General features: G+C 40.9%; 1 protein-coding gene across 9 annotated transcripts in view; it reads right to left on the reverse strand.

The window, feature by feature from the left end:
- The window catches only part of CELF1 (CUGBP Elav-like family member 1), a 70,792-nt gene that overhangs the window by 11,574 nt on the left and 40,636 nt on the right, over window positions 1-18,582 (reverse strand). For 3 of the 9 annotated variants that reach the window (XM_082845504.1, XM_082845505.1, XM_082845506.1), the window contains 7 exons: window positions 8,301-8,488; window positions 6,495-6,577; window positions 6,077-6,125; window positions 4,066-4,200; window positions 3,450-3,529; window positions 2,965-3,126; window positions 453-528 (listed from right to left, as the gene is read on the reverse strand). In XM_082845504.1, the coding sequence (XP_082701630.1) occupies window positions 453-528; window positions 2,965-3,126; window positions 3,450-3,529; window positions 4,066-4,200; window positions 6,077-6,125; window positions 6,495-6,577; window positions 8,301-8,478 (763 nt within the window). In that variant the 5' untranslated portion in view covers window positions 8,479-8,488. Of the gene's footprint in view, window positions 1-452; window positions 529-2,964; window positions 3,127-3,449; window positions 3,530-4,065; window positions 4,201-6,076; window positions 6,126-6,494; window positions 6,578-8,300; window positions 8,489-17,119; window positions 17,272-18,528; window positions 18,543-18,582 lie in introns of those variants that run through there. The other 6 variants (XM_082845503.1, XM_082845502.1, XM_082845508.1 and 3 more) reach the window with 5 other exon arrangements.

The raw sequence follows: 18,582 nt of genomic DNA on the forward strand, positions 1-18,582 counted from the left end.
CTAAGAAATAACATGTGTAAGACAGTAACTGCCTGGGTTCTAGCAGCTTCACGGAAAGCCATGCACATAGAAGCCATCTTAGACTTTTCCTCAGAGTCACTGAAAAAGTCACTTTATTGTGGAAATAAAGAATTCCTGCAATTTTCTCCTTATCAAAGTAGCTGCAGATAGTCTGCAGATGCTAACAGCGCTTTTCCATCTTCCTCCTTAATAGAGACTTAAAGGGGTAGGGAGCAGCAGACAACTGCAGAGCAATATGATATCAACAGCTAAAAGAGCCACCTTCTACAGACAAGGTAGTTGAATCCTAGGAGGTTCATCTTATGTCAGGTTTATGTAATGAGTGGGAAAAAAAATTTTTTCTGCACAAATGGTAGAAAACCCTCAGACTGCTGTCAGCCGGGTCTGTTGGCTTGGCTGCTGCTGCTCCTCCGCAGCAGTGAAACACTTACCTCCCATTGGGTGGAGGCTGCTCAGGGTGTTGAGGTTCCCAGAGGAGGCAGTCTGCTGAAGGAGCTGCAAATAAAGCTAGACATTACACCAAAAACAGAACAAGAGTGAGAGTGAGGGCTGGTTCTGCATCTGGGGTAACTCTACAGCACAGCAAAGCGAGAGTGCAGAGGCCCCCAGAGAAGAAAGTTGAAGACAAGAACCCAAGCCAACACAACAAAGACATAAGGCTTATGACAGCACAGGACAACACAACACAGCTAAAGCCCTGGCCCAGAAGACAGTTGTGTTTGTTGAGTACAAAGCCAAGCTCGAGTCCCTGGCAACAGAATGCAGCACAGCAGAGGACAGAGGTAGAGGAGAGAACTAAACTCAACTCAAGCAGCCATGTAGTCCACTTAGAGGAGTGTCTGCATATTAGTGACTGCCATTTCTAGTTCCTCTCCCAAATGCTCCTTTGTTAGGTCCACATATCTTATTTTGTAATTTGTTCCCACCTGGAGACCTAATTTCTGCTTCACACAACTATTTAAAATACCAAACCTGACCATTTCAGAGTATTTCTTGGAGTCATCCTTTACCGGCCACAATGAACCTGTGACTAGATCAATCTTGTCATAACTAGAATGCTACACATTCATCTAGCCTCATTCATCTCACTGTTGCAGATGACCAAGTGATTGCTGGATCAGTCCATATCCGTTCAGCGTACATTCTCTTTCAATGGTTGTTCCATAACAAATAAAACAAGAGGACCTGTCCATGAGCTTATGACCTCCATGACCTTACTCTGTACCTTAGCAAACTGCAACCCTCATCTAACCAACCTGCTGAAACCTTTTGTTCCATTCAAACCCAATCACTGTTCCTTATGAACAGATGGTATTCTGGTTTCTGGATTCTTTATTCAATCTGTTATTCATTCCCATAAACATCTGACCTGGTTCCTCTGTCATCAGGAATCTCTCTATTCCACAAGTGTTTCAGCAAGTCCACAAACCTCCAGAGGCAGAATGAAAAAGTGTCCATACACAGAATATTTACCAGCTTCTGAAAGGGGTCTGCTACCTCAAAGATTAAGAACTACCTGCTCTAGTTCTAAGTCCACATATTCCAGTACCTCATAATTCATGATGATGTACTATCACTTTCACAGTCCATTAGCACTCACATGTCTTCATTTCTGTCTTCTTAAATACTTTGGGCAACGAGTTCAGTCCCAACTGGTGGACTGTGCATATTGTACTTGGCACTTCACTTCCTCCCTAAATGAGAAGAGCTCTTAGGGCGGGGATCATGTCTAACTGAAACGAAGAGACCACAGCTCTCAACATACACCATCATGTGCTTGCTAGATGTGGCAATGACAACAAAATGGGGAGTCTTCCCTAAAAGAAGGCTCCAAAACTCTCCAAAAGCAAATGCACATCATGGAGATAATTTTCTAGGCATTATTTTGGCAGAAGACCGAAAATCTCTCTGAATTTTCTCAACTTACAAGCAATGTTCTAGCACCGAGAAACAATTTAATTTGTAGGAATATAACAACCATCTATACTTTTTGACTTCAGAGAATTACTAGTGAGGGTAAACTGGGATTTCTTCTAACATTTTAAAAACATGGAAACCAGAGGGAATCAAATTAGCCAAAGCCTAGTACTGGGGGACAGAAAACATTGCCTTTCTTCTGTTTCCATATAAAATAATATTTTAAAGGATGAGGAGTGAATGACTATATTTCTATGTGTATATTTCTAACTATCCATACTAATCTAGTAGTTTCACCATTTATTTTCCTTCCTTGGTAACTTCACAGATGACTTGTTCTTTCTGATTCAAAGATGAGACAGTTTTAAGTGTCTTGTGCTATCTGCAATTCTTTTAAGGGTTAAAGCAGTGATAATCCCCCGTAATATACATTGCAGATCTACTAAATCTAACCAATAGGAGCCTGCCCATCTTCTGGATTCGGTGACTCAAACACAACAAGAGAGAAATCAAAGGAAACCTATTTACTATTTAGTGAATTCAAATATACACCTGTAATACTCATTTAATAATGTCCATGTTAATCTCTTGATCTCTCAGTCAGTGGAAACATTTACTATCATACTCTACAGGGAAGACTCAATAAGGATTTTAAGGATGCCCTCTACAATCTACTAGAAAGAGATACGGAGAAAGAATATTTGATAGCTAAGATTTCCTCAGGAATTTTTTTTCTTGGGGGCAGGAACATCTGAGATGTTGCTAAATTTTTTTATTAGAAAATTAGGATTTCACTGTAATTTGAGCAGAAGCTCAAGATATAACCAAAGATGCGCGATGAGAGAGAGAGAGTGTGCGTGCACACAAGACTAACGTGACAAAGAACATTTCATTGCCTGAATTTTTATGTAAAATTATGATATGCTAAAAGTTGTGACTGCCATTATGTATGTTAGCTAGGGACAGCAGCAGAAGAAACAGCTGGGAGCTTGCACAGCCTGCAGAAAGCAAACCACAAAGACTCACTGCTAAATACTGGGGTCCAAGAGTATTTAGACCAGCAAGGTTTCCCCACACAGATGCTGCGCTGATCTGCTGCATCTGCTGCTGGAGCTGCTGGGCCATTCTCTTCTGCTCTTTGTCCTTCTGTGTATCAGCAAATTTTACCACCATGGGGGAAGAGCAGCCCTATGAAAACACCAAAATCAAAGGGTCAAAATCCTCATTCTGGGTGAAGGGAAAAATCCTCCTTTCTAGTGACGCACAGGCTGCATTCTAATTTCATTCACTGTCAAATGATTCTCTTCCTGATAGACACAAGTGGCAAGACATAATTCAGTTTAGTTCCAATATGCTAATTTTAAAGAAAGCACCAGTTTTTAATTTAAAGATGTCTGGCCTTCTTAACTTTTAGGGCAATCAAATGCTATACATGCTACTGGGCTTCGACTGTCAACTGTCCTACCGCTCTCAGTCCAAGGAACTTCCCCCTTTCATTCATCTGCCCCTACCTCCATGGTCTGTGCTTGGTGCATTGCCTTGATAGCTGTCTGTGCCATGGCTCTTGTTGTGAAGGTCACAAACGCACAACCTGGTAAGAGAAGAATCAATAACTCATCCATTCATTTGTTTAATTATTTATCTGACTTACACTTACTGAGCACCTACTGTGTGCCCAAGTACCATGCTAGCAATACAGACATGGTTCCTGCCTTCAGGGGTTCATGATCCAGTGGAGAATACAGATATGTTATGACAGAGTGATACGTGCTTTAATGAGAAACCAGGGATGCACACAGGGGAAAAAGTGCTTGAGGGATAAAGGAGGAATCATATTCTCTAGCTTCTCTTGTGAAAGAAGTGTCTCCGTTTTGGCATGGAGAACCTCTCCAAGGACTGAAGCAGAGAATTTTAATACATGACACTTAAGTGTAGAATGTAGACTCCTTGAGGGAATTGGGATCAACTGATAGTTGTTGTGACGGGACCTAAATATACAACACCAAACCCAACCCTCTCCATCATGACAGTGCCATGTTGGCTAGAGATCACCGGTTTCCACTGATCCAATTAAAAAGAGACTCCAAATTTAAGATGAGTACTTTTAAAGGCTAAAAATGTACCCACCTCGGCTCAGACCATCAGGTCCCCTCAATATCCGGCATTCTTCAATCTGTCCGAATGAAGAGAACATGACTCGGATGTCATTTTCAGTGCACTTCTTGGATATCATACCAATAAACAGCTTCCTGTCTTCCACTGCTAAGACAGTAAAAAACAAAAGGCTTGAACATTACTACTACAAGAGGTAGTGCAGCACAGAGCTCTGTGCCTTTATACCAGATTTCACCGATTTTAAGATACACATTTTTTCCCCCATAATTTAGCACCTACTCTTACAATCAATGGTATCTTAAAATTGTAATTGGAACCATTTAGACGAAATATAGTAGCTTCATGATCTTGTGAAAGTTACTTAACCATTCTGTACCTGTTTCCTCATGTGATTAATAGAGATAACTGAGTTTACCTCAAAGGTAGCTGTAAGTATTAAATGGCAAGTACTCAGCATCTTGCCTAGCACTTAGCAAAGTCTGCTCTCATTAGCAATACTATTGTACCAAAGAAGGACGAGGTTTCATACTTAATTGATATGACAAGAGAAACAGAACACAAATCTCAGTGAATGTAACTGTCCACTTTCATTTTCTGGTTATTCTCTTGAGGACTAAGTTTTCCTTCCTAATTTGTTCAGTTCCCCATTTCACTCCAGTTCAAAAGAAATTATGTTGATCAAAGGCATTCCAGTTCACTCTAAAATGTTCATGTAATATTTCCCTGTCAACTCTATCTGACTTATTTGCCATACTTATTTTAAAGAAAAGGACAGACAAGTTAGATGACAGATTATTTACAGCACTGATTCACTACCTTGCACCATAAACAAAAGTTAACTCAAAATGCATTAATTCTGAGTAAGTAATGGATTAACTGAATGCAAGACCTGAAACCATAAGGCTTGGTAAGCTCCTTCGCATGGGTCTTGGCGATGATTTTTTTGGATTTGACACCAAAAGCAAAGGCCACAAAAGCAAAAAATAAACAAGTAGGGCTATATCAAACTAAAAACCTTCTGTACAGCCAAAAAAACCCAAAAAATCGTCAACAAAAAAAAAAGGCAACCTACTGAATAGGAGAAAGTATTTGCAAATCATGTGTCTGATAAGGAGTTAATATCTAAAATGTATAAAGAACTTGCAGAACTCAACAGTGAAAGAAAAACAACTTGATTAAAAAATGGGCAGTGGGGGCTTCCCTGGTGGCGCAGCGGTTGAGAGTCCGCCTGCCGATGCAGGGGACACGGGTTCGTGCCCGGGTCCGGGAAGATCCCACATGCCGCGGAGCGGCTGGGCCCGTGAGCCATGGCCGCTGAGCCTGCGCGTCAGGAGCCTGTGCTCCGCAACGGGAGAGGCCACAGCGCTGAGAGGCCCGCGTACCGCAAAAAAATAAAATAAAATAAAATAAATAAACTTATTTATTTATTCATTTATTTTTGGCTGTGTTGGGTCTTCGTCGCTGCGCGTGGGCTTTCTCTAGTTGCGGCAAGCGGGGGCTACTCTTCATTGCGGTGCGCGGGCTTCTCATTGCGGTGGCTTCTCTTGTTGAGGAGCACGGGCTCCAGGTACGTGGGCTTTAGTAGTTGTGGCTCGAGGGCTCTAGAGTACAGGCTCAGTAGTTGTGGCACACGGGCTTAACTGCGCTGTGGCATGTGGGATCTTCCCGGACCAGGGCTCGAACCCGTGTCCCCTGCATTAGCAGGCGGATTCTTAACCACTGCGCCACCAGGGAAGCCCTGTACTGCATGTTTAAAAGTTGCTAAGAAAGTAGACCTTAGAAGTTCTCATCACAAGAACAAAAATTTTTTGTAACTATTTATGGTGACAGATGTTAACTAGACTTACTGTAGTGTCGTTTTGCAATATATACAAATATTGAACCATTATTTTGTACAACTGAAACTACCATGTCAATTATATCTCAAAAGATTAATTACAGCACAATAAAATCCAAATGCCATGAGAACAGCAAATACACGAGAAGAAACCTTACAAGGGGAGGGCTTTATATACTTGCTTACCATTGTTCTTCTCACTGTCGGCAGGTTTCATCTGTATAGGATGATGCATCTAAAAAGGAAAACACATGAATATTACTATTGAACACACCAAAGGAATTCAGAAACATAAATGAAGACTCTACAGGAAATACCAAAACTGACCTTAAGAGTTGTCTCTGAACTCTCGCCTGCCTCATTATTTCCCCTCCACAAAATATCAAAATAGAATGTGAGTCAACAAGTCAAAATTCTCTTGGTTGAAAGAGAATTACTTTCAGCCTATCTTCTTTGAAACATTCCCTTTATGTCCTCCTTTACATCAATTCCTGTGGCAGTCACCCTTTTCCCCAAATGGTTTTCAGTGTGTGCCTGAAATGTATAAGTATGTTCCATATGTCAAAACCACCACAGTTCCACTTACTAGTAGGAGCTTTCTTACCCCTGGGAGGACCTTCATGTTGTGAAGAGCATTCTGAGCTTCTAATGCAGCTTTTCGGGTGTAAAATGTAACAAAACAGCACCCTGCAATAAACAACACTTCAGGAAATCAAACCAGTCCTTCGAAAGCAGGTAATTCCTAGAGCACTCCCTCCTCCAGGTATATATTGAAAATTAAAAGAGAGGGCTGGGTTTGTTAAAATTGGGGTGGGGGTGGGGTGGAGGGAGGGAGATGGAGAAAACCTAGCGGGGGGGGGGGGAGATTTTCTATCATTTTCTTCATTACTATAGTCTCCTGGTTTTATTAAAATTCTTCTTTAACTGCTCTTATAACTTCTTTGGGAAAGATGACTTTTCTTACAAAGGTCACAGCACCATGCCATTCAACCTGCCCTTCTTGCAGCACCAGGTAGTGTGCTGGGCAAGAAGACTGAGCTACAAACCAGACAGACAGAGGACTTGCACTCCTGCAGCCTGTAGTCTACAAATCTTTCTTTCTCAGAACAAGCCTTACACTGTAGCCAATTTCTACCATATGCCTCAAACATAATTATCATTTATTAAATTATAAAATGACTTAAGAGCAAGGATCTCAATATCTTTTTTTGGACTCTTGGTTTTCATCAAATGTAATCACATGTCTAACAGCACATGGCACTTGACTGAGGAGATCTGGAGATTTTGTGCTCTGTATCTTTACTGGGGATCGGAGGGGGCAAGTATGTCTTGTCCATAGTCCATAGTCCCATAAGATATGGTATAGATTTCTTTCAAAATCACCCTGCAATTAAGGTTTTAAATTACTGCATATTATATTGACAGTCATTTTCAGAAACTATAATACTTTATATTTTTGGTTAACTATGCCACAAAGAGAAAATAATTCTTCAGCTTCTAGGTCCTCTGCTATTAAGCTGGTTTCAAACATAAAATCATGCTTGCATACATCTGCACCGTAGAACAGCTTTCACAGAAAATTACTCTGAAATAGGTCGTTTGGGAAAACAAGTGTATGTCTACGTGGTATGGGGCAAAGCTAACAGCTTATCTACTATCAGGCCTATAAAACTTCCACTCTGCTGGGTATTTCTGGAAGCAGCTTGCCTTTCTTCTCCTGTTCATTTATTTATTTATTTATTTATTTATTTGTAGTACGCGGGCCCCTCACTGTTGTGGCCTCTCCTGTGCCGGAGCACAGGCTCTGGACGCGCAGGCTCAGCGGCCATGGCTCATAGGCCCAGCCGCTACGCGGCATGTGGGATCTTCCCGGACCAGGGCACGAACCCGTGTCCCCTGCATCGGCAGGCGGACTCTCAACCACTGCGCCACCAGGGAAGCCCTCCTGTTCATTTTGTAGGCTATAACAGGCCACCTACAAACAAGTTGCTCCTAGTTGCTAAGCCATCCCAGAAGGCCTCTATAACACTAACAGAAACTCACGGGTACCTGGACAGTCTTTCTCTTTCCACTTACTCTAGCCAAAATACTAAAGAAAACCTATGTGGTTGGTTTACTTCAACTTTATTTTTGTCATTCCACTCTCAAGATCAAATGAGACACTCACATGAGTCTGTCTCTTGAATTTACAGATCTCAAAAAGGACTGCCCAAGATCCAATTTACAAATTATCCTCATGATGTCACCTTAAGTTTTTACTTTTAAGCCATTAAACGTGTTTGGACTTGGAGATATAGCTACAACAAAATGACAGGTTTTTTTCCCTCCCTATATGACCACAAGAGCATTCTGGCAATGAGAGCGCGCATGCACATGATTGAAAATACATATAGAAGTCAAAGCCCTTTACCTTTGCTCTGAGGAGGGTTTTGGCTCCTATCCCTTAGGACGTTGATTTCGTAGACAGCACCATACTGTTCAAACAGTTCCCTCAAGTCCTTCTCTGACCAGGTCCTTGGAACCTGGCCCACAAACATCTTGATAGCATCAAGATCCGGTTGGTCTGGGTGGTCCAGGGTGCCGTTCATTTTCTTTGAGCTGCGTAAAATAAGATAAAACTTCTATTATGTATTCATGTTGCTTCCTAGAGAATCTTCTTTTCCTTAAAGGTCTCAACTACTTCCTGATAAAGTAGGGGGGAAAAATTCTACTTCCTTTCACTACTGCCATTCAATTTACCAGAGTTCCCTGGTCCTCCCTCACTACGCCACCCCTTCCATTAGACTCCCAAACTAAAGTCACCATTCTGATTAGGAAACCCTGGGCTTTAACTAAGGAATTGAGTGTCAGTCATTCCTTGTCTATCTAGAGAAGTCTCAGAAGAACTTAAGAAGTAAAGTTCCTAAAGCAAATTTTAATCATTTTTAAGCATAGCTAATAAAACTTTTTAAAATGTCCATAAAATCACAAAGAACTACTGCTTATGGATAAGATTCAGGATTCTCAACCTACACGATGATGGGTGAAAAGTTTTCTTTCAGTAGATGTTAGAGCAGAAGCACATGATTTCCAAGGCCTAAGCTAAGAACTGACTAGAATGTTAGCCTTTGGATGTTGCTGTCTCATGCATAATCCTGATGCTCTTGAGTGAGCCCCCAAGTCAAAACAAAGCTTTGCCTCTTAAACTTTCACAAATGACTTATATAAACAAAACAATGATGTCATCACTCTAGGGTTTTTTGTGTCTAAGTTATCCAATTTACTGCTATTTCTCCAAGATTTTACCAGTTAATTCCCTTATCAACTGTAACCATTATAATGTCCACAAATTCCTCCAATCCCATCACATCAAACCTGTAACACTCCTACTTAAATACCTTCATTCCTACCCCTGCCACTGCCAAGAACCATGGGGAACTCCTGCACTGTAAATGTTTCCACTCAAAATGAATCAAAGTCCTTCTCCTACCATCTTTCATGATCTTATTCTTAGCATGTATCCAAACCAATAACAACTTAAATTCCAAATAGCATGTTTAACTTTTGTTAGTGTTTGCTAAATCCAGACATCATATCATCATGTTCCAATGTGCCATGTTCTAATATTCAATCCCAAATAAAATGCCACTTTTCTTTAAAGGAAAAACAATAGTTTTTTCACCACTGCTATCCTTTGAATAGTATTTGAAGATCCTTGAGAATGCTGAAACCAGTAGTTCAACCTCTGTTAAATTCCTAAATCTCTTGTAACTGAATACAGGGCTATTCTCATGTCACCTGTGCTGAATCTAGCACTAACTAAACATCAAAAGCTTTAAGACAAATGTCATACAGATCAACCCTTGCTGCTACGTCTGTGAAGGTTCCTCATACTCTTTCAAGTTAACTCGTCAATTTCATCAGGACTCAAATAGTACTAAATTTCCAACTTCACTGTAGTATTTAACACATTTTAGCATAATCCGGCTCTGTCTACCTCTCCCAAGACTGAGAGCTCCTTGAAGGCAGAAACTGTTTTATTTCCTATTCATTCTTATAGCCACACCTGGTATGGTGCCTGATTCAAAGTAATTACTCAGATGTGGGATGGGAAGAACTTCTTGTTCTCAACAATTCCCCCATTTAAGCAACTAACCTTGATAAAAATGAATGCTGTGCACAAAGAGGGCTCACAAATTAAAGAGCAGATATTATCTCCTATGATTGTTTGACTGTCCCAAGATGAACCTACTCTTTTTTCCTTTTTAAGTATTTTGGAATACATTGTTTTATTGGTTTTCCTTTATTAATTTAAAACCATGTATGGTAAGTTGTTGCACAAATATAATATGGCTGCTTCTAGAAGCTTAATCCCAACATTCTAACAGAAATCATTCTACCATGAATTTTTTTTAAAAAGTCTTATGACTAGTGAAAAAATGGGAGTCACTCCCTACAACCCATTCCCAACAACTTTAATTACCAGTTTTAGTATTTTATTAAAATGTCACTAAGTTTAATCACATTTCTATTCTAGGGAGGGTTAATATAGAACCCAAATAAATGGTGCTTAGAATGTTTTGACTATAAAGGAAGCAGACAGTTATTTCTGAAAAGAGGCAGGAGTTTATTAGTTTGTATTACACTGGAGGCAACTGCACTCAATTTGTCCCTTCCTTCTGTATTCGTGTGCTGTTTCTAAACTAAATATATCACTGTTTAGTGCAAAAGCATAAACACAGTCAATATATGTGAATTGTGATTTACCCAAAAGTTCAGTGGAGACTCAGCATTCCAGACAAGTGCCTTTCCTTTCTCTCTTTACTCTCCAAATCCCTCTCCATTTCTTCATGTCCACCTACTCCATGAATCACCCTTTCCTGCCGTGTATACCAATTCAAAAGCCAGAAGAATCCCCCAAGGACCAGGGGCAATCTTCAAACTTAACCATTAGAAACTTTTACAGCAATCACACTGCATAATTTTAAATATGTTCAATCGAATATTAAAAAGATATGCAAAATGCAAGCTTACACCTCATTATTTTTTCTATGAAATTATCATATTGTATTTAACAAGTTGGGTGGCGGGAGAGACAGGACAAGGTCCTTCACCAGTTTAAGACGCACTTCTAGAGCACAGCAAATGATCAGGCCAGGCTCAAGGTGCAGTGGACATCATGCAACTGGAGTTATGCACTGACTTATTTCTTCCTCCAATTAATACTGAGCTCTTGGGCTTCCCTGGTGGCGCAGTGGTTGAGAGTCCGCCTGCTGATGCAGGGGACACGGGTTCGTGCCCTGGTCCGGAAAGATCCCACATGCCGCGGAGCGGCTGGGCCCGTGAGCCATGGCCGCTGAGCCTGTGCATCTGGAGCCCGTGCTCTGCAACGGGAGAGGCCACAGCAGTGAGAGGCCCGCGTACCGCAAAAAATAAATAAATAAATACTGAGCTCTTATTTATACAGGCCAAGCACTGTGTTAGATGTGGTATATATCAGTGAATAAGGAAAACATGGGGTATTTCTTTGGAGCACATGAAGACACAGTTAGTGCCAATATCAGCGAGAGATAAAAAAGAGAAAAGCAACCACATGTGTACCTATGTATATGTAATAAGCAGTCACAAACTTTCTCATAAACTGTTATTGTGTCTGAAGAGATGAGCAACAATGCTCTTCCATTCTGAACCTCCCACACATACTTCCAGTATGCATGTTGTCCTTAAAAGTAACCACTGCATAAAAGAGTCACCTGGGGACAAGACTCCCAGTGTGATATGCCAAGGATCCCACAACATCCGGGTATGGCATTCAGTCTACGTATCACTGGACACATTCTCAAATTTGTGCCTTACCTCCCCATTGATGGAGAGCTCCTCAGAGTCAGTGATCATAAATTACATACATTTATTATGTTCACTCAAGAACCAATGAATTCAGCAGCCCCTGGAGAAGTACCTATACTGTCCCTGTCATTCCTAAGGGACAAGTCTGTGGAAATTCTTATCTTCTGTGGAAGTACTGCCAGTACTTCAGTGAATTATTAACCTGGGAGTAGGATGGAAGAGAGGAAAAGCATGGCCTGCAGCAGTGAGGGAAGAAGGGAGATGAGAAGGCAGCAAGTATTTTAGGGGAGAGGCATGACACCAACCCACTTCTTTTTATGTTTCTGACCCAGCAACTGGCGAATCATTAAGAATGAGAGATCAGGACCAGAGGCTGCCTTGTCTACCTGATTCTCGATGGAACATGCCATAGGAAAATGAAACAACCAATTTGGAAGAGACAGGCGAGAGAAAACAAAGAGCTTTATTTTCAAAGCACACTTCCATTCAAAACTCTTAAACCCTCTCTTCTCTTTCTCCTTTCAAAACTTCCCAGCACCAGGCCCAGCTCAGAGGGCAGAGTTAATGTTCTATCCCACTTCTTTCCCATTCCTTGGCCCCAGATGACTAGACCAGGAGGTGGATCTTAACCCAACAAGCTGATTCACTGGCTTGCTGGAAACCTAAGACTGTGGCCTATGCTTAAAACAGAAAGATAGGCCTGGCTAATCAAGATCCTCTATAGCTGCACTGAGCAAGACAATAGCCACTAGCCACAGGTGACTATTTAAATTTAATTTTAAAAATCCAGTTTCTCGATTGCACTAGCCACATATGACCAGTGTCTACTGCACAGGACAGCAGAGACACAAGTTTTTTTTTTTTTTCCTAGCCACATTGCTTATGGGGATCTTAGTTCCCTGACCAGGGACTGAACCCGGGCCCTCGGCAGTGAAAGCCCAGAGTCCTAACCACCGGACCAGCAGGGAATTCCCAGAAGAATATTTTTAACATCACAGAAAGTTCTATTGCACAGGACTGCTCTACAGAGTCTAGAATGGGTTAACAGAAACAGGCAGTCAGTGGTGAAGTTGGAAGAGGAAAAGCTGCAACTCGGGACAGCACGAGTTAAGCTGACAAGATGAAAGGGCAGTGGCAAGAGATAATAGGAGTCATGCTACAATATAGATGAAGCTTGAAAACATTATGCTAAGTGAAAGAAGCCAATCACAAAAGGCTACATATTGTGTGATTCTATTTATGTGAAATGAATAGGCAAATCTATAGACACAGAAAGTAGGTTAGTGGTTGCCTAGGAATGGGGATTAGGGGTAGGGAGAAAGGGAGGGAATGATTACTCATGGGTACAGGGTTTCTTTTGTGGGATGAAAACGCTCTGGGGCGGGGGGTGTCAAGACAGCCTGGAAGGGCAATGGCAAAGCCAAGCCGTGCTGCAACCAAAATTATCTGGTAGATGAAGAACAGAAGCAGCAGCACATGCAGACAGAGCAGAACGTGTGCCCTAGGTCAAAAAGATGGAGTTTCCGGGTCTTTCAGCTGTAGAGTTCCTGATTATATTATAGTCCAGTCTACTTGTGTCCTTACAAGAAAACCCTTTCATATATGCTAGCTTGAGTGGTATCTGTTCCTTGCAGACGGGTTGGCAAATACTACCTTCACATCTGGTTAAAAATCATTTCCAAAACCTTTAATAACTCAGTTTTTTCCCTCTCCCCTTCTCATTACTTGTTGACCTCCATTTGCTCATTATACAGACAGAAAAATTTCAAATACTTACCTACCCCTCCACCTCCCCAGCAGGCATAAATACTTGTTGCATCCCAATCTCCAGCCACCACCCACCCCTACCAGGTCCTCTGGCTCACAATGTGCTGTGGAAAAACTAGCACAGAAGAACACCAGAATGAAAAGGACCCAGAAACACTGGCCTAAGTTACTTACCAGATGTTCTCTAGGGGAACAAGACTAGATGCATCTATGCTGGAAGGAAGGAAGGAATTTTAATTTGAATAAAGGGAGATCTTCCTGTTAGTTGAGGTGTTAGGTACTAGAAAAAGCTATCAATATTTTTAAGTCACCATTCAACAACAGAACAGTAACAATCTACTTGTGAAGGTTTTCAGCCTTCTTGCCTGAGGAAGAGAGATAATGTCTGAAGATCTTACCTCAGTAATCATCTCTAATTATTAAGAAAAAAGCCTCACAGGGTTTATCATTCATTCAACCGTACTTCCCAAGCTCCTGCTGTGTATCAGATACTACACACTATAGGGGCTATAAAAGCAGACTGAGCAATACCGGCCCCGTAGACAATGGCATTGAACAAGTGGAAGGACACAACTACAATATGCTACAAATGCTTTAACAGATTTATAAAAGTTCTGTGAAAAAAGTGGCTAATATGGTTTAACTTATTTGGGGCAGGGGGTGTGTGTGCACAGGGATTTAAGCTGAATGGAGTAGGCAGCTAGAAAAACTGCTATGTAGCATGGAGGTATGAAAGTCTAAGGGGTGATGAGGAAATGGTAAGGACTCAGAAGGGACAGAAGAGTGAGATAACATTAGAAAGGTAGGAAAAGGACTTGAGAAAGTTGGGGGGGCGTATAAAAACATTTTTTAAAAAGCAGAAAGAGAAATTTGATGAGAATAAAGAGGTTGGAGAGACCCAGGAAATGGCTTTCCATGTTATACCGATAGGCCTGAACTTTATTCCAAGATTTTTAAACAAGGGGTGATTAGATTTGTCTTTTAAAAGACATCTGGCAATAATCTAGAGGATGAATAAAGTGGGGAAATATGCAGATCAGGAGGCTCTTGCACAAACCAGACCCTAAGATTAGGAACCATTCCCGCAATGTTGAGAAATTTGGGCGGCAGGACTCACTACAACTTGGAGATAATCGATAAAGGAGATGAGGAAAAGAAATTACTGATCACTCTTGGATTCTAGTACAGACAGTTTGGGGAACTGTTTTTACATGGGGAGACCTCCAGATGGAGGTATCCAAAAGGCAGTATTTAGAACAAAGTCATAGAACTCAAGGGACATCTGGGGGATAGATAAAGATCTGAGAATCAGAGAAGCACATCAGTGCCCCCTTAAGCAATGGGAAAGCTAAGAGGAAAAGGTCTGAGATACAATCCCTACAGAACACCTATGACCTAGTGTGCAAACAAAGTAAAAGGAACCAGTGGAAGCTGAAGAGTATTATTTATTACAAATAATAAGTATCTGTAATATCTATTATTATAAATAAGAAAGGGAACTAGGGATCAGGTCCTCCCAGCCCTTCCACAGCTCCTCCAGCAATTTTTCTCTGTTGTAAAGAAATTTTGGAATAGATACATTGCTAGATCATATTCCCAGGCAATATCACTTCAGAGAGAAAACTAATAATTATCAAGCCTACTGCTAAAGTACTGAGTGAAAAGAAGGGCTGAGAGTCCAAGAAAGAGGTGGCAAGCATACACCATTCTGTAGAACTTTCTTCTTCCCAACTCTGTGGGGTTTGGGTGTGTGGTGCCCATGGGAGTGGGCCAGAGGACTTGCAATAATGAGAAGCATTGATGGTTAACTGCTCAGTGACACCTGAGGCAGCCAGGTCTAGGGGGCAAAAATAAAGCAGCTATCATTAAACTTGCATTTTAGGCCCAAGGTTGATACCAACTGTCCTCAGTCAAGTCAGGTATAGCTTCTCTCAACTGGGTTTCTCATCTGTAAAACAGGGGCAATAGTTTATGCCCAATTAACCTCACAAAGCTTTTGTGAAGCTGGATGACTAAAACAAATGTAAAAGCTCTTGGGAAAAAATAATACAACAGTGTACTCCCTGATTACTTGTACTCAGAAAGAGCATTGTATTCAGTCCATTAGTTCTCTAACTTAAGTGTACACAAAAACCACATGGGACATTGTTAAAATAGATTCTTGGGCCCATTCTAGCATGAGAATATCTGCACATGGATCCAGAACCTGCATTTTTATACTCCAGGTGACTTTCACACAGTGGTCCATGATCCAGATTTCATGGGATACTGAATTAGGTCGACCTTGTAAAAGATGAGAAACAGGCTGAGGAAAAATGCTGTATCTAAGGACTGAACACTAGGCAGTTGCAACGCATAGAGAGAAAGTGTTACAGTGAAAGATAATTTGAGCCACAAAGTCCTATTTCTAGGGACCATATATCTGGTACATGGGAATACTTTTATTAAGTCTTTATGATGGGATTCATTGTGATTTCACCTATAATCTACTGCTAAAGTTTTATTTTAGCAGTAAAGAGAACTCTCATAAAAAGACACAACTAAATTACCATTATTTTGGAGACTATAGAGAAGGCATAGGATCCATCCCAAATCAGCAAGCCACCTAACTTTGAGCCCCCCCCCCGCCCCAAAACTATTCCACAAAGAACTGTTGAGAATCTGCTATTACAACACCTGTTACACCTAATCCCAGGGCAGACTGATTTGCACATGGAGGCCTAATCTCAAAAGACTTGCACTACTGTTATCTAAGGAGTAGTGTACCATTTAATATTCTTGGCTTTGAATAACCTAAGGCTCTTTTACTTAGGTTCCAAGGTACTATGAAGCCTGGTTAAAGAAACTGAAATCAAGAGTTAGAAGTGTGTTCTTTTCTACAAAGCCCAGAATTCAGGCCCCCTATAGGTATAACTCAGAGCCAGGTTGGCGTTTTAGCTGCATACAATGGCAGTGTCACTTCTTGAACAGTAGTACTGCAAACTGATTAGGTTTCTCATTTCCACATTCAAAATTTATTAAGGCAAATTCCCAATCAAGATTAATCCAGTCTGCCCCCCTTTGGGGGGGCACATCTGATGTCCCCAGAATCATGTACTGTGTTGCATTTTCAATTAGATTGAGGGGTGCGGAAATCAAGGTTCACGACTAATTTACATGTCAATACAGCGTTCTGTATATACTACTAAATACACCCTAGCTACCAGTCCTCTGTGATAGGAGTCTAAGAATTTGATCATTAAAAATAAACAAACATACAAATAAATAGCTTTCCAAAAGATTATCTGAAGTTGTATACCCAACCCAAAGTAATAAAACTATGGTTTAAAAAAATACCTTGGAATCTATCAGGTGGGAAAACTACAGCTTAAAAGGACTGGAGCCAGCACACTTGAGCTGATGTTGCTGGTCATATATCAAATGCATCCTTATGTACAAAACTTTTATAGCTAGAGGAAATCAGCAGTAATGAGAGAGAATCAGACTACAATAGAAAATAACAATAGTGTGGACTTTGGCTTCCTCACCCAATTTTTTCTTCCCTCTTTTAAGGAAAGGGACCAGTTTTATCAAATAACAAAGAAAACAGCCCAGTTCCTCTACTTATGATAAAAATGAGACAACAAAAATACTTACACGGGACTGGAATTCAAAGAGCAATGATCCACCATCATTTCTGGAAGGAAATCCAACTTAAACGCAGCCATCACCTCACTCTCCCCTTCAGAAGCCAATGTTATTAACTTGCTGCACTTGTCTGATCCACAAATACACACAGCTTTAGCTTCCTGGGCCCCACAAAAAACACAAAGTGGAAACAGGAGCTCAGGGAAACCAGCAATAAGTGCCACAGAAACAGGCAGGACTGGGGAAGGGGAAGGGAGTATTGGATTAAAAGGGGGATGTGACCATGTGAAGGGAGGCTCAGCCCAGCACACAATGAAAGTGCTGATGCGCCAGGCTTGTTTTGTGTGATTTTCCCTGGCGAAGCAGTACTAAGTGCACTGTCAGATAAATAGTGTCAGATCCATGAAGATAGCAGTGGCTAACAGAGCAGAAGAAACACAAGCTTGTTTCACATCTTCCAAACTCCTCCCTGAGAATCAGTTTTTGAGGACCCCCAAAGCCTGAAACTACCTGAAGCAAAAGAAAAGGGGAAAAAAAAAAAGTTCACTTCATGTGGTCTGAAAATGTTATTTTAGAAAGAACTGGGTTGTTAGCCTTGGTTTGAACTTATTTTCCACGTGCCAAAGACAGCAACGAACGCACTATTTGGGTTCCAAACTAACCTCAGAAGAGTCATTTAATGGTTCAGACCATCCATCAGAAGCAGGCCAGAGGCAAGCTGGCTGAAGAACTGGCCACCAGAAACATACTGCTCTTATACTACTACCTGCACTGGACCAGCCTTGCTTTCTTGATGGTCTTGAGAGCAAAGTATGCTACCTAATGGTTCCTCATCACAGTGAAAACTTTAAAAATTGCTGTTTCACTGACATTCATTTAGGTAGCACAGGGCAAAACTTCTTTACTAATTCTGAATCTTAATTTGCCAGAAAATTTAAAAAGTGAAAAATAAAAATGGAATAGTATATTCTGCCTCTTGATAAAGTACTAAGGAACACTTTTTTCAGTAGTTTGACCTTTCTAGAGAAACAAAAAACAAAAGAAAACTAAACAAAAGCCACCACAGTGATAATAATGAAAAAGAACTGGGGCCTACCAGGGACAAATACTCAAACACTTAAAGGAAGGAAACAGGAATGTAGACTAAGTCTCTTCAGTGGCTGCCCTCTTTTAAACTGTTCCTAAAACCATAATTAATGAATGTGCACATAAAAATTCTATTATGGGTGAGCAGCAGAGATGGATATATTTAGCAGTCAAGGCAGATGTGGTACTCCCATTCTCAATTTAGCTCCACATCCCTCCAAACAACAAATGGTGGCATTTCAATATTTAGGCAGTGACTCTAAAACTGTATCTCTGAAGGCTCCCAAATTTCACAGGCCTTCTTTCCATTTTTATCATTAGGGTTGCCTTACCTCAAAGACTTCACTCAAGCTCAGTTCACAATACAGGGAACTTTGAAAAAAAGA

Source organism: Leucopleurus acutus (assembly GCF_964270905.1).
Source record: "Leucopleurus acutus genome assembly, chromosome: 8".
NCBI classification, from domain to species: Eukaryota; Metazoa; Chordata; class Mammalia; order Artiodactyla; family Delphinidae; genus Leucopleurus; species Leucopleurus acutus.